The following is a 21,611-nucleotide window of genomic DNA, read 5'->3' on the forward strand; positions in this document are numbered from 1 at the left end:
GAGACACGGCTGAGTAGGGAATGCTGATCACGCACGTGTCGTGGAAGCTCCCAGAATCGTCCAGCTTCCTCCCAGCTTCCACTGGCTGTCTCCGAGCACAAGCATGGGCGTTTGACCTCAGCTCTGGGTGGCACTTGGAGACACGTGACCGAGGACAAGAAGAAAGACCATTGCCTTCCTCTGTGAGCCAAGACTCTCCCAGGGGCCATCACACCAACCACCTGTCTCTGCCCGGTTCCTAGCGCTGGCCAGGGCGGCACTGACACGTGCGGTGTAGGACTAGTTTGTGTTTACCTCTGGTATCTGGAAAAGGGCCCAGTCTCCCTGGAATTGTGTGACAGGTCCCTGGAGAAAGTTGGGATTTTTACAATGATGATAAGACATGGCTAAGAGACAGGTAGCCCTCAGAGCCTGTACGCGAAGATCTCAGTTGCGGTCAGTGTCCGACTCCCTGTCCCCTCCTGGGCTTTGGCTCCTGTCCTCTCAGAGCCCCTCTCCAACCTGTGCTATCAATTTTTATTCTCTCTTTTTCTATATATTCAGTGGGCTCCTCCTGGCTGGACGTCAAACACGCTGATAGCTCTGCTGTAATAGAAGCCCTCACCCCTTGGCCTCCCTGCTCTGTGGTCCTTGGAAGTGGTCTCTCCTGTCTCTGCCTCCCCTCCACCTTGGCCTCTTCCAGCTTGGGCAAAGCTCCTGACCTCAGGCCACCAAACCCAACACCCTTCTCCATCCTTGTCACACTCGACCTTTCACCTACACTGGACGCGGTTCCTTGAAATATTCTTCCTTTGGCAAGACCTGCCCACCTTTCAGTTTCTTCTCTCTCTCTCTCTCTCTCTTTCTCTCTCTCTGGCCACACGTACTCATTCTTCTTCTCATGCTCCTGGTCCTCCACCGGGGAGCTCAACACGGCTCAGGGCTAGGTATCTTCCTCCCTCCCTCCCTCCCTCCCTCCCTCCCTTCCTCCCTCTCTTTCCTTCCTTCCCTCCCTCCCCTTTCCCTCCCTCCCTCTCTTTCCTTCCCTCCCTCCCTCCCCTTTCCCTCCCTCCCTCTCTTTCCTTCCTTCCCTCCCTCCCCTTTCCCTCCCTCCCTCTCTTTCCTTCCTTCCCTCCCTCCCTCCCTCTTCTCTCTCTCCCTCCCTCTCTTTCTTCTTTCCTTCTTTTCTTCTTTCTTTCTTTCTTTCTTTCTTTCTTTCTTTCTTTCTTTCTTTCTTTCTTTCTTTCCCCTTCTTTCTCTTCTTTATTCTTTTCTTCCTTTCTAATCACTCTATTTTCTGGGCAAAATTCTCTATGGTCTGGCTTCAGGCTCTACGCAGTTCTCTCTCTTCTGAGCTCCAGACACATACGCACATCGGCCAACTTCATGTCCCTGGTTGGTTGTTCTGAGTCACCGAAGCTTGGCATAGTGAGGACGAGCTCAGGTCCCTTCCTCCACCATCCCCAAATGTGACTCTTTCCCTGTCTCAGTGAGTGTGGGCACCCCGTCCATCAGGGAGACAGAAGAAACACGTGCGGTTTTCCTGGGACCCACTCTCCCTGGGACCCACCCTCACCCATCTGGGTCATCTCAGGTTCTGTCCGTCCCCTCCTCACTGTGTCTGGGGCTGACCTGGCCTCCCAGGCCCTGTAACGGTCATTCCAGTCCCGACTGTGGCATCCTGGCGACATTGCCTTTGTTGTCACACATGGACCTCGCCTGCTTCCCTGTGGCTCCACGCTTCCTCCTGCAGCAGGGCTGTCTCACACTGAACCCTCTGTCAGTCTCCCTTCTTTTCCTTTTATATACGAATGCTTTTCCAGCCTTCAGATTTCCACGCCGGTCACCCTGGCGGCAGGGGGCGCACCCTGTCTCCCGTGTGTGTTAGACCCTGTTGTGTTCTCATGGCTTCATGTAATCTCTCCCGGAACCCTTGCCGCAGTTGTGTCTCATGCTTACTTGTGTGACTGTTGAATGAATATTTGGCGCCCCTGCGAGACCCTATGCTTCTTGAGGGCGTGTCTGTGTGCAGCAGCTCTCTACCGTGTCTGTGTGTGGGACGCCCTGCGGTGGGTGTCCCGTGTGTGTTTGCAGAGAGAATCGGTGACTCACTGATTGGCGGCACATGTGTGCTTGCTTGGGAGAAGGTGCTTTGACATTTGTTTACGTGGCTTGTGACGTCCCCACAGAGTTATAGCATCATGACTGGTTCCCGAGGAAAACTCTAGGAGAAGAAGGTGGTCTTGGTCTGGATTTTCAGAAAGTTTGGGTGACTGAGGTCGGGGCTGATGGATTGGCTGTGCTTAACTGTCACTCATGCCTGCAGAGCTACAGAGCGGGGTTCCTGCACATTTATGGGTTGGCTTGTGGGATCTGCTGGGCCTCAAGGGCTCTGCCCTGACCCAGGTCTGCCCACTCGGGGAGGGGGATTTCTCCACCACTTGACCTCTCCTGTGGCTGTGCCACCGGTCCCCACCAGAGACAGGGGAGGGGAGCAAAGAGGGTGCACTTCCAGGTGGAGGTCATTCGCCACGCCGCCCCTCTCGGTCTCCGAGATCACACAGGCAGAGTTGGGGTGTATATCTGCCGGGCGTCCTGGGCAACTGTGAGCTAGAGCCATTCGCCAGCCCACAGTGGATGTTGCAGGTATGCTGGCTTGCTTGGTGCTTGGTCTCACGGATGCAGAACTGTGACTGAGATGGCCCCTGGGGAGCATTTTTCTATTCTGTCACATAGCCACATGATTTCTCCGGGCTGGACGGAGGCTCTGGGCACCACTGAGGACTGCCTGTGGCCTTTTGCCAACAAGTCATGAGAACGAAAATGCCCACAGGGACCATGAGCACACACTCACCCATGTGACTGGCCAGGTGTGGCAGATATCTCTTGGGCACACAGGAGGAGGGTGCCAGTTACCATCCCTATGGTGCACCGAGAGAGACAAAGACATATGTAACTTGCAATGACTGATTGACTCCCTTTTATACAGAAAGGATTAATAGTTTCTTTCTTTTTTTTTATTCAGTGAGAGGTGGGGAGGCAGGAACAGACTCCGACATGTGCCCCAACTGGATCCACCTGGCAAGCCCACTAGGAGGCAATGCTTTGCCCATCTGGCCTGTTGCTCAGCAACCAAGCTCTTCTTAGCGCCTGAGGCAGAGGCCATGGAGCCATCCTCAATTCCTGGGGCCAACTTGCTCCAATTGACCCATGGCTGCAGGAGAGGAAGTGAGAGAGAGAGAGAAAGACAAGCAAAATGGGGAGGGTAGAGAAGCAGATGGGTGCTTTTCTTGTGTACCCTGGCCGGGAATTGAACCTGGGACATCCATACATCAGGCCAATGCTTTCTCATTGAGCCAACCAGCCAGAGCTGATAATTTCTTCTTAATCTTTTGAGTAGTATGAATGTTTATGTATGTCCTCACTCCAAGGGTTAACAAAAAACTCACTCCTCCAAGGGTTAAATCTTTCTCCAGCAGTCTGAGTAAACAGGTTGGCATTCTGTTGGGACCAACATTAAATTTTGGTCCAATCAGGTGCAGTCCTGCGGAGAAAGCAACCACCTAGGAAAACCGTGGTGGCTTCCCTGGCTCCTTGCACAGGAGTGTGTAGAAGGCTGCACCACCTCGCATGTGCCCCTCACAGGAGTGCACATTGATGGACGACAACTGCATCTCACCTGTGGCCGCTTCTCACTTCTCTCCCCAGGTCCTGGTCAACATGGTTAGAGAGGATGAAGAGATAAGTGACAACAGCCCGGACTTTGAGAGCAGCAGGGTGAGCCATCTGCTGTTTGAGGGTATCTCCCAGCTGGGGTCTGGGACACGTCTTCCTCATGCTGGTGGGGAAGGGCTTGGGGCACAAGTTGGCCCAGAGTCAGGGATGGAGGGGGTGTTTTTCAGACGGGGCTGTGCCTTACACCTGGTCTCCTGAGGGCTAGGGGCCATATGAGGAAGTGTAATGGCTTCTGGTTTGTCTTAATGACCACTGATGGCACTCTGTCCTAGACTAAAACAACTTTCAAGATGTATTTCTAGAGGGGATGCCGGGGGGTGGACTATGGAGTGGGGTGTGTGGGAGATGCCTTTCTCATGGGCACCATGGACACATGTGACGTGGGTCATCTGTGTCGTGTACGCGGCATGTCAGTGGGCAAGCAGGGCCATGGGCAGCGTGCGCTCCACCAACGACAGCAGGGGGGGGCTGCTGTGCCCACCCTGTGCGCCCCTTCCCTTCCCAAGTGTGAGATGGGCCACCATGGGGAACTATAGGGCAGGGGACTCAGCCACAGATAACAGGGACCGGGAAGACAAAGTTGACTGCTAGCTTCACTTTTTATTGAGAGATACTTGGCAATGACAGATTGTGTACAATTCATGGTTTGATGTACGTATCCATTTATCCATCCCAAAATATTCACCACTGTGGAGCTCATTAACATATTCATCACCCTAGTAATTACCATTTCCTTTTTTTTTCTTGGAGATGAGACATTGAAGACAAAGGTAGCTAAATAATAGATTTTTAGGACTGTTTTTGAAATTCTGTCTCTAGATTTTTTCCCCCAAGGATGTTTATTTTTTGTAGACTTTTGGGCCCACGCAGGAGTTTGTGAAATAAATCTGGGGTGTCAAGTTCAAGTCTATCCTGATGCTGACCCCCCCCCCCCCGATTTATAAATAAACCCGGGAGCAAGTAAACCTTTCTGCTCTGAAACTTACCCCAGCTTCCAGCGCCCATGTTGAAAAAGAAGGAGTGAACCCTGGAGGGTGCCTGGGCAGGGTTCGGAGTGGCCCGGAGGGGTCTCCCTGGTTCTTGTCAGCCTTGAGAAGGGACACTTGTGAGAAGGATGTGGGTCTTCTGGAAGTTTGTTCAAATTTGTTTTATGATCTAAAACAGACAAAGGGAGTAATCTTCCCAGCAAATCTTGTTTTCTTCCTTACGCTCTTGACTACTTCTGATGTGGAGGCCCTGTCTGCATGATTAGGGGTGACTGTGCAATGAGGGGGTGTGCTGATAGGTGCCCTGATGGCAGAGTGTAAGCCGTGTTCTGAGCCCAGAAACAACGGTGGAGGAGACATTAGTCTGGGGCGTTAGGGGCAGAGATCCGTGGTTGCTTGGAGCAGTGGAGGGAAGGAGAGCTGTCCTGTCTCACTATGGAGGAACAGAATGCTGTATTTTAGTAGAACCATGACACAGGTGACTTGATCATACTGAGTTAATACCGTCCCCTGAGCAACTTGTACAGACGGGCCATCAGAATTTGTCATCTATGCCTTATGGACTTGGTATGTCAACTCCTTAGGCCTCGGAGAGCATTCATGGGCCTTGGGGACTTGATTATATAATCGTGGGGCAAAGTGGCAGTGATCTTGCAAGGTTGTAAGAAGCTCACGATGAGGAACTTCATTTTAAAATGTATATTATATTTCTGTTGTTTGATCACAAGGGTTTCTATTATCATTTAACATTTTTTAAAATCAAGTGAGAGGAGGGGAGAAGAAGAGACAGACTCCCACATGCACCTCCATCTGGGGATAATGTTCTGCCCATCTGGGGCTGCTGCTCCATTGCTTGACAACTGAGCTATTCTTAGCACCTGAGGCGAGGCCATGGAGCCATCCTTAGTGCCCGGGGCCACCTTGCTCATTGAACCATGGCTGCAGGAGGGGAAGAGAGAATGAGAGGTGGGGGAGGGATGGAGTAGATGGTCGCTTTTCCTGTGTGCCCTGACCGGGAATCAAACCTGGGACTTTTACATGCCGGGCCGATGCTCTACCTCTGAGCCAACTGGCCAGGGCTTCACTTAACATTTTTCTGTAGTAAAATGTATCTATTCACATCAAATTTTCCATTATAACCATTTTTAAGTGCAAGACACAGCAGTGTTGAGTACCTTGGAGTGTTGTACAAGCCTCACCACTATCTCCACCGAGACATTCCTCATCTGGACAGAGGCTCTGTGGTCACTGAGCCCTGACTCCCATTGCCTCTCACCCCTGATGGGAAAGGTGTAGCCTCAAGGAAAGGAAGGGACGTAGGAGGAACAGCCTAAGTGGCAGTAAGGATGGGGCTGAAGTTTGAGATAGAGCAGGAAGGAGTTCCACACAGAAATGAGGTGAGAGGAAGTGGGGATAAGGTGTATTGGACACTCTCCTGGCAGATAGCTTGCTCACCATATTTATTTATCTATTTTTATTACTAGGAAAAGGATGATAGGCTTTATGAAGATAATGAAGAAGAGGATGAAAGAAAGGTTTGTGTCCGCAGATTCTGTTGTTCTGTGTTTCCTAATCTGAGGATGAACCTAACAAGATAATCACAGAGGATCCCAGAAACTTGTCGAGGGCTCTGTAGAAGTCGGACCTACATGTGGGCCTCCCCCACACACCATAGCTCTGTGCCCCCAAGTTAGAAAAACTCACAGGAAAGGGAACTTCGGGAAGGCTTTCAAACAGGTGGTGGGTCCACCATAAAAGCAGCTAAAAACCCCCAAGAGTGGGGGGCTCCTTTAGTGCACGAGGTGGTGACCTTCATAACTTATCCGCGAGTGGGCACCCAGACTGGGTTCTCCAGACAGTCCACAAACCCATAAGAGGTGGCTGCCGGGCTAAGGATGAGTGAGTCAACATGGGGAAGGTTCAGGGGAAGGACAGAGGCTACACCCTGGGCAAGCAGAGGCTCTGGCTGGGAAGCCGGCCCCCTGTGCTTGGGGGAACATGTCCATCTCTGCTCAGCTGCTCAGTAGTAGCTCTGACCGAAGAAGAATCCAGGACTCACTGTTATTTGCTAAATGATTAAGTGACCATTCTGATTATCTTCTGAGTCCACAAGGTTTTTCTTTTTAAAAAATTTATTGCTTTGTTCACTCATTGACTTCTTTACTCCATAAAAAACCTGAGCCATCCATAGTCATCTTTGGGAAAGGCTCCTTAATCAGAACCAGCAGACGGGACGCACTTGGGACTTGACCTGAGCTCAGCAGAGAGCTGGATGCCCCATCCATCACTCGCCCTGCGTCAGCTTGGGGAAGACCCCTGGCCATCCCAGAGCCCCTGCTCCCTCCACTGTTTCAAGCTTGCTCAGTGGTTTATTTACAGCAACATCTACCTCCAGGATTGGAGATAGTATCCATAAAATATGCTCGGTGTCACCATTTCACTGTGTGGCTTTAGAAAGAGCTCAATTGCAAAAGAATCCTAACAGTGTGTGTGTCGGGGGGAAGCCACTCACAGGAACCATGGCTCTGTTTGTGAATGGACTTGCCCATGCAGAAGGCACACGGCATTGACGGGGCACCATGTCCCCGTTTTAGCTCCTCCCGAACATCCTAGGTGTCCTCGAAGTTAGCTTACCCCTCTGTCCTTCCTTCATTCACTCAACAACTCATTTACATGTTCATAGGTTTACTGACAGCTCAATGGATGGATTTGGAAGTTCTTGAAAAGTATCAAGTTGTCTGTGTTTACAATGTATTAATTTAAGGGAAGTATGTATTTGTCAGTTGTAAGTTAGACCCTTCCTTAGCTGTTCCCACTCTTAAGTCTTTTGTTAAAATCAGTGTAATCCATCCACTTGGTTTGGTATCAGGTATTCCACCCCTGAACCTGTCTGCAACCAACCCCTCTGCGGTTGCCGGAGGACCATTGGAGGGGTGCGTGGCCATGTCCCCGTGAGCATGAGTGGCACCCATATGGGTGTAGATCAAGTTACTCTTTGGAAAGGTCGTTTATTTGGCGTGCATGCTACTTGTCTTTCAATAAGAACGTCTTACTGGACACGAAGGGAGGAGAGTGTGCCTACTTTGGCCCCATGTGAGCTGTACCTGCGAACTGGCGCTCACTTCTCCGAGCCAACGTTTCCTCATGTGTCAAACCGGGATCCTTTCCAAAGGGTGAGGTCAGAACCAAGACTAGAAATATTCATAAAGCTCTTATTCTGGGTGTTGGGGGGGGGGGTCAGAAGTCAATGACAGCTACTGTTATTATTGTTATTCTTCAGCTTAATCGTGATTCCCACCAAATGTTGAAAGTTCCTGGAAGCAGGAATTTCATTTTATTTACATTTTGTAGGCATCGGGCACACACAGTGCCTTGCTATATAGTTGGCATTAATTGCATTTTAAAGTTGAATTTTCCCCCATAATACCTCACATTTTAAAAATAAGAATATTTTACCAAATTATAGACAACTTACTTATTTTAGAATGATTAAGAAATACAAATAAGCCTGACCAGGCAGTGGTGCAGTGGATAGAGTGTCAGACTGGGATGCGGAGGACCCAGGTTCAAGACCCCAAGGTCTCCAGCTTGAGCGCAGGCTCATCTGGTTTGAGCAAAGCTCACCAGCTTGGACTCAAGGTTGCTGGCTTGAGCAAGGGGTCACTCGGTCTGCTGTAGCCCCACGGTCAAGGCACATATGAGAAAGCAATCAATGAACAACTAAGGTGTCGCAACGAAAAACTAATGATTGATACTTCTCATCTCTCTCCCTTCCTGTCTGTCTGTCCCTATCTATCCCTCTCTCTGACTCTCTCTCTGTCTCTAAAAAAAAAAAAAAAAGAAATACAAATAAGAAAAAAAAAAGTAAAAACATGGAATTCCTCTGCTCAGAACCTGTTTCTGCTTTTTTGGTGTATATTTGTACAGGCTGTTTTTCATTTTCCATTTCATAATGTCATGTATTCCAAAAGCTTGCTACTTTGCTGACCATAGAAAAAATCTATTTTAACAAATACTCTATAAAATCAATATTTAGTCTTAAATATTTACAGGTTTTTTTCTCAGTGTACTTCAGAATGTAGATTTTAGTTACTTGAAATAGATTTAAACATTTCTGAGCACAGGCACCCTTGACATGAAAAGGCACCGGTGGAAGCACATGTGAATGGTGTTTCTGTGAAATTCTTCTGGAGGACGGTTCAGTGTCTTGGGAGTCAGCTGTTCTGGTCCTTTGATCTCACAGCAGGATGGAAAAAAAAGACAATCTTACTTCTCTTTTCCTGGGATAAGTATTCAATTTGATTTCTAACTGGGTCTATGTGACTTTTGTGAACAGTGGAGAGGTTTCCGAAAGGGAAACGAATGGCATGATTTACCCCATAAGACATGTAAACATGTGAACTAAAATTTAAATCATGAAACTGGAGGTTGAATTTCTGTAGCTCCATCTAGTGTCGGATTCTTCGAAATGTCATACCCACAAGGGCCCTTTGGGAACAGCCTGGGGTGTGCAGTTTGGTGGCTTTGCCTCTTTTTGTTATAGGACACAGTACACCCCCGTAGATCACTTCTGATTTACAGGCATCAGGACAGGTTGCAATTATCGACAAGCTTCAGGTGCAAAGTGGGTAAGACAATAAAATGATCACTGAAACTTTTTCTCTCAAAACTTCAAAAGTCAAGCGTAACTTGATCACTTACTATTGTACCTTAAATAAGATTTTTGGCATATCCATTGATTTATGAAATGGCCTATCGCTTTTTAGAGATGCATGTTGTACGTTTTATGACAAGGTATGCGTGATTAATCAAGGCAAAGCCACTCCATGGCGTGTTGACGGGACTGCACTTCAGATTCCGCTGCGTACTGTGAGCAGAATGCCATCAACATGATGGAAACATGGCGATTCTGTCTGCCTGCCTCTGAATCACTTCTAGTTTAGCCCATTGGCTAAATATATAATCTATAAAACAGGAGAGAAAAATTGCTGAGCAACACATGAAAAACCCATGTCTGTTATTAAATGCATTTTGTGGGATAAACCTAAACTTTAAATAAAAGTAAATAAGAATGTTACTTGGATTTCATGTGTTGTGATAAAATTTTATTTATTTATGTATTTATTTATTTATTCATTCATTTTTTAGCTGGCGAGAGACAGAGACAGAGAGACAAATAAGGACAGATAGGGACAGACAGACAGGAAGAGAGATGAGAAGCATCAATTCTTCATTGTGGCATCTTAGTTCATTGATTGCTTTCTCATCTGTGCCTTGATGGGGGGGGGGGCAGCAGAGCCAGTGACCCCTTGCTCAAGCCAGCAATCTTGGGCTTCAAGTCAGTGAGCTTTGGGTCATGTCTATGATCCCACGCTCAAGCTAGCAACCCCTTGTTGAAGCCAGATGAGCCTGCGCTCAAGCTGGTGACCTCAGGGTTTCAAACCTGGGTCCTCAGCATCCCAGTCCAGCGATTCATCCACTGCGCCACCGCCTGGTCAGGCTTGATAAGATCTTGATGTCTATAAATTGAAGTGTTTAGCATGTGAGGATCAGCTGTCTCGTCTCTGATTAGGAAATGGCGTGTTGTGGATCATTGGGTCTGTAGGTTGTCTGCCCTGGGCTAGTGCAGGAAGGCACCCTTTAAGTGGCAGAGCTCTTATCTTCCTTATAGTGAGAGAAGTTCATGGTTCAGTCATCTTCTTGCCCTAAAAAGCTCTGTTTGTGGTGCTGGGCTGGGGAAACAGAAGGAGCAGGTGAGACAAAGTAGCAGGTGTGTGGTCAGACAGTGCTGACCCACCTGTGCAGGTGTGCCCATCCTCACGTGGTGGCATGGTTTCCATGCTCCCTCCCCAGGGATGCCTGCCCCGTGCTTCCCCTGAGAAATGCCTGACCTGTCCCTCTTTTCCTAATGCCACATCTCCAATTGCTTCACCAGCCACCTCTTCCAAGAAAACTGTACATGATCTGCTCGCCCTGGGTCATGTCTGAATGCCGCCATCTCTGAGCAGTGACGCGTGCTGCTGTAGTCATCCCCAAGTTATTTTGCATGTGCTTCAGGTTCTCAGCGACTCTCTGTTGCATGCCTCCGACACGCTGCCACTGGGCTCTCTGTTTCTCAGATGCCCTGATGTATTGGACGGCCTTAACTTTGTGAAGGGAGAAGGAGGTAAAATAAAGCCAGGCACTCAGGAAGGCTCTCCACTCCTCATCAGCCCTGTATTGGGCTGTTTGTTGATTAGTTTTTTTCTTCCACCAGTTGCCCTCAATATTATTATCTGTTGTAGAAAATTGGTTTTAATCAGATGGACAAAACTCTGACCTCGAGCCATCTGCTGGGACATGGACAAGAACAGCATGGGGGGTTTTGCTGTGAGCAGCGCTTTATTAAAAGTGTCAGTGGAGGTAGCACACGGGGGGCGGGGGGACAAAGGGTTGGATAGGATTTTGTGCCCAATGTGTCGTACTCCAGTAGCAGGAAGAGGACTCGGAGAAGGAAGTGACCCTCCTGGGTTTAGCATGGTGGTCCTCTCAGCGCGAGTCTGGACCCGGGACACGGTGCATTCCAAATCCTCTTCCGTTATTTGTGAGTGGTCCTCTCAGCACGCTTCCGCGGGCCTCAGGTGGACAGGGTTGATGACAATATGGCCAAACAGTGCACATAACCACCATAATCTCAAAGGAAAAAAATCGTTTTATTGGTGTTTACTTGGTTTTCCATGAGTTATAGAGAGGCTAGCTTATCACTTGAAAACATCTGCATTATTTTTAATTCTAAAACTATCTGTGGTCGATGTATGGTGCTTTTGTAAAGCAGCATAAAAACAAAAAAGAAACAAAATAAAAACACCCCTGAAGTTTAGGTTTCTGTAACGGAAAGGGCCAGAGATACATTTTTCGACACAAAAAGTAACATTTAAAAATTTACTTCTGGGCACAGCTAATGAGATTGGCACTGGGGCTGCCTACACCACACTCTGGGAAGGTACTGTTTGGTGAGTTTATTCCCCAATGACCCTAAATTTACAGCCATATTGCAGAGGAGAAAATACCTTCTCCGGTGCATAGTTTAGAGGCGAGAAAACCGGAGCAGAAGAGGAGAAGAGGGGTCAGAGGTGCGTGGGCCCTTTGGATTGGCCAGTGAGGGTGGGCAGAGGGTTTTTCCTATTCAGCATATCTCCCTGTGAACCTGGAGGCTCCTCCCCAGGAGAGTGCGGAGGTGGGAAGAGCAGGGTGTGTAGCTCAGAGCTGAGGTCCGCTGTTGCTATGGCATGGGGACGCCATCTGTGAGGCCGCTCCTGGCGATCCACACCAAGGCCTTTGCTTCTTATTTATTTATCTTCGGGGTTTGTCAGTGAAGATGTTGGAAGGAGGGGAATCCCCAAGAGTTCTATAAATGTGACAATCCTATGTTCTGCTTGTAAGTAGAACATGTAGAAAAAGACAAGTGGTGTTTGTTTTTTTGAAGTTGTAATATATCATAAAGCTAATTTAGGCCTTACCTGTGCGCTGGCTCAGTGAATAAAGTGTCAACCTGGAAACACTGAGGTTGCCGGTTCAAAACCCTGGCTTGCCTGGTCAAGGCACATACGGAAGTTGATGCTTCCTGCTCCTCCCCCTTCTCTCTCTCTCTCTCTCCCCCCCCCTTCTCTCTAAAATGAATAAATAAATAAAAAAAAAAGCTAATTTATACCTTGCAGGGAAATGGATTCAAGAATGCATTTTGTGCCTGACCAGGCAGTGGCACAATGCATAGAGAGTTGGACTGGGATACAAACGACCCAGGTTCGAAACCCCAAGGTCACTGGCTTGAGCACAGGCTTATCTGGCTTGAGCGTGGACTCTCCAGCTTGAGTAGGGAGTTGCTGGCTTGAGTGAGGGATCATAGACATGACCCCATGGTCGCTGGCTTGAGCCCAGAGGTCACTGGCTTGAAACCCAAAGTTGCTGGCTTGAACCCAAGAGTGCTGGATTGAGCAAAGGGTCACTGGATCTGCTGTAGCCCCCTGGTCAAGGCTCATATGAGAAAGAGGTCAATGAACAATTAAGGAGCCACAATAAAGAATTGATGCTTCTCATCTGTCTCCCTTCCAGTCTGTTCCTATCTGTACCTCTCTGTCTCTGACACACACACACACACACACACACACACACACACACACACACACACACACACTGCATTTCGTGAGCCCATAAATATAGTGGGCCCAGAATGCATGTGAATTTTACCAAGTTGCTCGTATATTGAGGCTGGGCTAGACTGCTCCTAAACGTACTGCAGTCTGTCCTCTGCATTGGGAGCCTGTGTGACATCCTCTCAGTGTTCTCTGTTACCGTGACCAGCTGTGTGTTATGAGGTCTGCAGGAGACCAGCAGCTGTCTCCTGTCCGGCAGGCCGTCTGTGGGATGGACTCTTAAACCCCTGAACCAGAGGCGCCCCTGGACATGAACAGCTCTCCTCCAGTCCTTGCAAAGTAGGAGGAAAGAGAAACATCTCTGCTCTCAGCACTGGAATTTTTTGTAATTTTCTGTTGCAGTTGAAATATTTTAAACCACTCCTAAGTACCCAATGAGGGTATCCTCCGCGCTCAGTGCTTATTCAGGTGAATGCAGGCCATGCCAGGTTCAGTCACACACAATCATGTAGCCACGAGCCAGACAAGGATGGAGCATCCACTGTCCTAGGTTCCCTTGTGTCCCTCCATGGTCAGCCACATCCCACTCCTCCCTGCCTGGATTATGATCTGGCAGCCATTGATCTGCTTTCTGTCCTCAGGTCTTGCTTTCTACAGAAAGGCATATACCTGGAAGTTTACAGTGTAAACCCTTTTGAGCTTGTCTGCTTTCACTTACTGTGATGCCTATGAGAGTCATCAGTTGATAGCGTCTGTGTTGGGCTGTTTTTGGAATCGATGTTCCCTTCTATTGACTTCTGTGTCTTTTCTCCCACCCATATCGAACGGGCTTGATGACTGTAGCTTTGAACTCAGATCATGTGAGACCTCCCATTGTTCTGGGTGATCCTAGATCCTTGGTCTTCCCAAATAAATATTAGATTCTGCTTGCTGATTTCGGCAGAAATCCTGGTGAGAGTGACGGGGATTGCACTGATCTATCAGCTTGGGAGAATCTTACAAATGTGAATACTATTGAATATAAGTCACGATGAACACAGTCCATCTCTCTGTTTGCTTAGGTCTGAGATGTCTTAATTATTGTTTTTCCATGTCCAAAATACAGCTCTTGCAGGTATGTTGTTAGATTTATACCTAAGTATTTTGGTTTTCAAACTATTGTACATGGGGCTTAAAATTTAATTTCCAATTGTTCAATACTAATATATAAAAGAACAGTGGATTTTTATATATTGACCTGTATTCTGAGATCTTGATCAACTCATGAGCTCTAGTAGCTTCTTGTAGATTCTTGTGGACTTTTCGACTTAGACATCCCATTGCCTGTGAGTCCAGACCAAGTTATTTCTTTGTTTCCTCTCTAGGATTTTACATTTCTTTTTTTACATTTTTTTTTGTATTTTTCTGAAGTTGGAAACGGGGAGGCAGTCAGACAGACTCCTGCAAGTGCCTGACCAGGATCCACCCGGCATGCCCACCAGGGGGCGATGCTCCACTCATCTGGGGCATTGCTCTGTTGCAACCAGAGCCATTCTAGCGCCTGAGGCAGAGGCCACAGAGCCATCCTCGGCACCTGGGCCAACTTTGTTCCAATGGAACCTCGGCTGTGGGAGGGGAAGAGAGAGACAGAAAGGAAGGAGAGGGGGAGGGGTGGAGAAGCAGATGGGCTCTTCTCCTGTGTGCCCTGGCCGGGAATCAAACCCGGGACTCCTGCACGCCAGGCCGACGCTCTACCACTGAGCCAACCGGCCAGGGCAGATTTTACATTTCTTACGCTTGTCTTATTGCACTGGCCTCCACAAGGAGGCAGGGTGGGGGTTCATCACCTTCAGGAGGGGGGTGGTCTCAATTTGCACATCTGCTCTCAGGAATTCTCTGCAAGGAGGTCGTGTTTCTTCTTATCTCCAAGTTATTTGTCTATTTGACTGTTTATTTGTATCATCATGGACGTCTATGTATTTATTTTCTACGTTGGGTCAGAATCCAACATGGCATTATTTATTTTTTGTTGTTCCAGTTGTTCTCTTTTGGCCGTTGGAGTTCTTTCAGCCTGGTGCCTAGGTCCTTCTGACATGTCTCTTGTGACACGATTTAATTATCACCAGAAATCCTGTTCTTATGAGTTGCTTTGGGCTTTCCTTGTGCTTTCTGTGCCCTTGCCATGGGAACAGCCCTTTACCCAAGCAGCCTTGGGGGAGGGGGTGCGCTCACACTGGATGGCTTTCATGGTAACTTGTGTCTGAACCTTCCTACCCCCCTTCCTCTGGCTCTGTGCCCCAGGCAAGCCGCACTTGGGCCCTGCCCCTCTGTAGAGGGGTCTGTCTGTCCTTCTATTCCAGGCGAGCTGGTTGCCTTGTGACCACGACTCTCTGATGCATTCAAGAAGGTTACAATTTTGTAGATTGTTGGCTTTTTCTTATTGGATGGTTCTCTTTCCACTCTTTTTTTTTTTTTACATTCCAAGCTGAAGCTGGGTCATTTTTGATGTGGGAAATGTTGAGGGGGATGAGATGGTGGTAGAAACCTGGGGGGGGGGTGACCCATGGGGTCAAGTGTGAACAGGGTCCGTCACTCCTGTCTCCAAGTGGGCCCTTGAACTGCCCTGAGTTAAAAAGTCCAACAGTCTGGGGCTAGGCCCTGAAGCCAGGCTAGGGAAGCTGTCCAGGTCCCTGTCATTGTGGTCCACACCCTCTGGCCAGGCTGGAGTGAGGCTGGCCCTTGCTGCGGCATGGAGAGGCGGGTGGCCTTCCAGCATTGGTGTCGTGTCTCGGCAAATCATCGTGGAGGGCATTGCCATCTCTGATGGACTAACCATTATTGCAAACCTCAGCTCTCAGGGCCCAGTTGTAGCCAAGCTCCGAGCCGAGGACTCTTGTTTGCACCCGGAGAAAACAGTGCCAGTGGCTAACATGTGGCTTCCTTTTCAGGGAGACAGTTCACGAGTGTCTTTTGAGAAAAGCTTTCCTTTAGGACATGACACAAGGAGAGAAGGTATGTCACGTAGACGCTGAAGAAGTAGAAATGTACGGGTTCTGTAATAATCTAACCCTGGTGGGGACTCATAAAATCCTACTCTAAACAGTAAGTCAAAGCTGCTGTTTGAAATATACTTAAAACTTGCAGACAACACTCGACAGAGAAAATGCCTTAATTCTTGTCCACTGTCCCCTTGCTGTCTCCCATAAAAAAACCCCCGTGAAAACAATACCACCAGATTATAAATTTCTTTCCAAAATTTTTTTTTTGTGACTGTTTTCTTATATCATAATTCCTTAGATGGGTAGGTTTAAATGTAGTTTATAAAGGCTTTTCATGTGTACATGTTTCTGGTGGAACACTGGCCACGGAAAATAAGAAAATGAGATATTACAGTATTAAATGACATAAGGCATTGCAAATTGTAAAAAAAAATTCCTGTGGCTGTATTAACTATTTGTCTTTTTATGACTTAAGTTGGGGGTTTTACAGATAAGGGAACTGAGGCACAGGAAGGGTAGGTACCCTTTCCAAGGTCCCATGGTTATTTTCTGTGTTACTGAACTTAATAATGTTGTAGCCCAAACTCACTTACAGGGTGTGTCCTCTGGGGTCTGAGGGTCTCGTATCCGTGGCTGGGGATGGAAACCCATGTAGTTAATTCTGTAGCCTTGAGTTGTGGCTCAGATCTCTCCCAGTAAGGTGTATGTTTTCTTGGATGTAATCTAGGCCCTCGGACAAAGCACCTGCAACTTCTTTCTTTCTTTAAGGTGTGGTCATGACAATCCTACCAGGTAACAGGGTCCTATGGGAGTAATTAGCTGTGAAATTATCTGACAGTGTTGACTCCGCCCTCCCCCTTTCCTCCTCTCTTCCCCTCTCTTGGGTTGTGGACCCTGGGTGTGAGGCCTGAGCACTGTTCCCCTTGAAGAAAGAAGATAAGAGAAGTTGAGAGACCTCTGCCAGCTCTCTAGTCATGTGGGCCGGCCATCACCGGTCACATGTCACCAGCTGACCACTCTTAGCACGTATACTGGTTGAGATGAGGTTACACTAAGCCCAGGGGCAGTCCAGAGGGGGAGAGAGATCATGAACTAGCAGCCAGAGGGTGGCTGTGGACACTGGGCACAAGGCAGAGGTGCTGGAAGCCAGGGGACAGAGGCCAGCATCTGGGGACCAGTAGGACTGGGTCCAAGGTGGTTTCCAGGCTCCAAGATGGTGGCAAGAGTTTTTTTGTGAGAAGGGGTCTTTGCACTGTTCCTCACTCGTGACAGGGAGACTGAGCAGACTGATGAGCCCAGGTTTGCCCTGGGCACTACATAATGACATTTAGGGTTTTACTTTTAAATTTTCATTACATTTTTTAATATCCCGGCAATCAAAATCTTTCGATACCAGTTTTCATTGAATGTCAGGGAATGTATACCGTTTGCTTTTCTACTCTTCTGGGTGGTGTTTTTCTTTGTGTGTGTGATACAGACAGAGGAGAGACAGAGAGAAGGACAGATAGGGACAGAGACAGGAAGGGAGAGAGATGAGAAGCATCAAGTCTTCGTTGTGGCACCTTAGTTGTTTATTGATTGCTTTTTCATATGTGCCTTGCCTGGGGGGCTACAGCTGAACCAGTGACCCCTTGCTCAAACCTGCAACCTTGGGCTTCAAGCCAGCAACCTTGGGCTCAAGCCAGTGACCATGGGGTCATGTCTATGATCCCACACTCAAGCCAGTGACCTCATGCTCAAGCCAGATGAGCCCGCTCTCACGTTGGTGACCTCAAGATTTCGAACGTGCATCCTCTGCGTCCCAGTCCGACACTCTATCCACTGTGTCACTGTCTGGTAAGGCTCTTCTGGGTGACTGAAGAGAAGACTCGTCATTCAGTATGATAAGTGCCAACAAGATGACTAGAGAAGCTTTTTAGTTCTTATAGAAAGAGGTTTATGAAGTGGATGGGAGACATTAAAATATGCAGGTGATGTTTGTACTTCACTGGGGCGGGCAGACAGACATACCTGGGTCCCACCTGGTGAGCAAAAGAGACCCCGTTGGGGGTCACAAATAAGTCTCTGATGCTGTTCCAAATGTGGGTCCAATCTGCTGCTTCTTGTCTGTGGCATTCCCTGATTTCTAACTGAAGGATGCTGTGCAGGGGATGACTTACTCCGGAAAGAATTATCAGCGGGCAGAATCCCACTGCTCTCCCCTCCCAGCCCCTCCTTGTCCTTCCTCTGTCATCAGGGTCTTGAGCACTTAAAAAAGTCCCATTATGTTTTCTAGGCTTTTATTGAACCTTAAGTTTATAAAACGTATAGAACCATCTGCTGTAACAATCATTAAAGAAATATGCGCAGATTCCATGATATCTTCAGCGACGTTTCCCTTTGGGTTTTATGTCCATCGCAACTCCCCTGCCAGGTGACGACCCTCACTTTACAGGGCAGGGAGCAGAATGGCCACCTGTCTTGTCCTTGGGGACAAAGGTGGAGGGAAAAGTCGAGTGGAGGTTGGGGGCAGGGGTGTCCACGATGCCCTTGCTGACTGGTCTGAAGAGGCAGCTGAGAGCGAGTTTATGTCCCTGCCTGTTTGTTTCTAAGTGGCCAGGTGAGCTCTGGGCTGGACCCAGTAGCTCTGTGGTTCAAGACCAGCCTCAAAGTCTGTGGGGGTTTTCACTGAGGCACCTCCCAGAGCTCTGGGGATCCACCCACCAGCCCAAGGTTGCCAGCACTTGTGGCCCAGCACCGAGATTTACTTGGGAGAAGGGAATCAGTCCATTTCACCATTCATGTCAGAAACGCTCCCCCTCCTGCCGTGTGACCCATGTGACCCATCAGCCTGTCAACGTCCTAGAGACAGAAGCTTCCAGACCCTGTGCTCCCACAGCTGCAACACGTGTTTCCTGTGCACCGTCGCGCGGTCTTCTGTTTGTGAGAGTTCGCAAGTTTCATTTTTCTGGGAGAATGAGGCCATTTTAAGCCCCTGGAGTTTAATTCAAGGCAGTAATGAGTTTTTTTTTTCTTTCTTTTTCCTCTCTGAGAATAATTTCTGGCTGTGTTCTTTTGTAGCGTATTTTGTTTGTTTTTGAGAAGTGAGAGATGGAGGGAACCAAAGTCTCAGAGGAAAAGAGATTTTTCCGCGGTGGCTTTCAACGTGCTTCATGTTGCTTCAGCATGTTCAGTTCCTGGGGCACGTCACGGAGCCGCCCACGCTGCCCACGCCCGGGGTGCCTGGCCTCGGAGCCCTTCTACAGGGTGGACGCCCTTGGGTGGGTTCCTTCCTACCCGATCCTTGCCGGCCGTAGGCGGAGACCCTGAGGCAGACTTTTATTCCTTTCTAAGCCTTCCTTAGATGCCTTTCCCCTCAACTCCCTATGATTTTAGTCAACCTGGCCACTTAGGAATTAAATAAGGAATCTGTAATTTTTTTTTTTTTATAATCTTAAATTAGCTTGGCTCTGTGGCGACCTGTTATAGATTGTCATTCCAAAAGCTAATGATTGGCAATGACTTGAGTCCAGCCGGCCAGACAGGGCCCCTGTGAAGATGGAGAAAGTATCCAGTGACCAGCTTGGCTTTTTGATCAACATAATTTTAGCTCTAAAGCACATCATGGTTTTGTGACACTGTTCACCTTGACAGCCTCTTTGACTTGTGCTGACACCTGCTTCCATGAAGTTCACTGTGGTGGTTAATTTTTTTTTTTCCCTGAAGTTGGAAACAGGGAGGCATGCGCCCGACTGGGATCCACCTGGCATGCCCACCAGGGGGCGATGCTCTGCCCATCTGGGACATTGCTCTGTTGCAACCAGAGCCATTCTAGCACCTGAGGCAGAGGCCACAGAGCCATCCTCAGCACCCGGGCCAACTTTGCTCCAATGGAGCCTTGGCTGCGGGAGGGGAAGAGAGAGACAGAGAAGAAGGAGAGGGGGAGGAGTGGAGAAGCAGATGGGCGCTTCTCCTGTGTGCCCTGGCCAGGAATCGAACCTGGGATTCCCACACGCCAGGCCGATGCTCTACCACTGAGCCAACCGGCCAGGGCTGGTTAATTTTTTAATCCTTATTTCCTATCTTGGGGTAAAGCCAGGAGACTTATCGTATTTCCCCATGTATAAGATGCACTCTTTTCCGAAACATTTGGGGTCTACAAACTGGATGCGTCCTATACAGGGGTTGTGACATTTCAGATGTCGTAGATGGAACTGAGAATGAGGCAATATATGGAGATAGTGATTCATCACCACACACAGATGAGGACATGCTAATGGATGGGAGTTTTGACAGTGATGAGGAGTTGCATGAATTTTAGGATGAATAAAACTTGAGTTCAATAACTTTATGTAATACATTTTTTTTTTCAAATTTTGGGCCCCCAAATTAAGATGAGTCTTATACATGAGAACGTCTTATACACGGGGAAATACGGTATTTGCCCGAACCAGGCTTCTCTACTTGTTTTCCCGCTGGTTTTATGGTTGTCATCAGAGTGACCCTGAGCAGAGCAGTGACTGCAGCCCTCCTCTTCCTGCTCATCCGTCCCCCAGGGAGACCTTCCCCCATGTTCCCCTCCCGGTCAGGTTGCCAGTGAGCAAAACCTCTGCTCTTGGGAGCTGTTACTGTTCTTTACCCCATAGAGCGAGACTGAGCTGGTTAGTGTCCTAACTGGAAGTCACCTCGGCTTTGGAGAGGCTGACAGTTAAGCATGCGCAGTAGTAACTGAGCTCTGGTGGTCATACTCTGTCGGCTTGTGAGGGCAACCTGGTCTATAGGTGAGGCCGCCCACCATGCGGACAGTTACTCCATTACTTAGGCAACTTATTTTGCCGAAGGACAAGGGAGACGGAAAGGAAACCAAGGGTCACCATCAGCTTGGTGGCACGGGCCACACCGTGGACGTGTCTGACCGCTCCGGGCCAGTCTCACAGGTATTGGTGAGCTGACAACCGAGCTGGTTGGTATTTCTTTTGATTCTGATAAATTCTGAGGGCTGTTTATCGGAGGTTTAATTTTTGGCAAATCCAGTTTGTGATAGTCTGTGGTCTTTTACTCGGTATAAAACAATGTTCAGGGCTTCCACAGAGGGTACAAGGAGATCGAACCCTGTGCCTGCACCCCAAAGACCGGCTGGTATCTCTGAGCTTGTGGTCGCAGGGCTGTCTCGACTCAGACCTGTCACTTGCACGGCCTGGGAGCTCATCAATGGGTATGAGGAGGTACCGGGACCAGATGCTGCGTTTTGATCTCAGGCAGGCTGAGTCTGTGAAGTGGGTGTGAGTCCTGCTCTTCCCATTGCCTTTTCCAGACAGAGGAGCATTAGGAGATCTGCCTTCCCTCTCTGCCGCTGCCCACGCCGGGGCTGGACGCAGAGTCCAGAGGACGATGTTGGGGACAGCCACTGCAGAGAATGAGACTCAGTGGTCACTTATTTCCCTGGGTGGAGGGGACTGTTTGAGTCTGGAACTCAGAGTCTTTGCCTTCACACGGAACAGGATCCAAGTAATCCCAGACAAAGGCGTTTACAGTGCCTTTTCCTCCTCAGAGCCTTTTCTTTCTACTAAATTGGAATCATTTCTGGGGATGTAGAATCTCTGTTTCTATGCTAGCAGGACTAACCTGTTTTCTGTGTGGTATTTAGCCCATACAAAGCCCTCTCCAGTCATCTCAGTCTGATTAAATGACCTTTCGAGTTGTATGAGAATTGTTTCTTAGCGATCGTAACAGAAGCAGGATGCATACGGCAGCCTTCCTCCCAGTGATGGAAGACCATGCTTTGTATCTAGGGGCATGAAGACGGGCAGTTTGCTCTGCCT

General features: G+C 48.6%; 1 protein-coding gene across 1 annotated transcript in view; it reads left to right on the top strand.

Annotated features, from left to right (window-relative positions):
- Positions 1-19,106, top strand: part of DCDC2C (doublecortin domain containing 2C) — a 39,075-nt gene extending 19,969 nt beyond the window's left edge. The window contains exons 10-11 of the mRNA XM_066386568.1: positions 3,688-3,756; positions 18,975-19,106. Coding sequence (XP_066242665.1) covers positions 3,688-3,756; positions 18,975-19,106 — 201 coding nt within the window. The remainder of the gene's footprint in view (positions 1-3,687; positions 3,757-18,974) is intronic.
- The last annotated feature ends 2,505 nt before the right edge of the window (positions 19,107-21,611 follow it).

Source organism: Saccopteryx leptura, chromosome 5 (genome assembly GCF_036850995.1).
Source record: "Saccopteryx leptura isolate mSacLep1 chromosome 5, mSacLep1_pri_phased_curated, whole genome shotgun sequence".
NCBI lineage: Eukaryota > Metazoa > Chordata > Mammalia > Chiroptera > Emballonuridae > Saccopteryx > Saccopteryx leptura.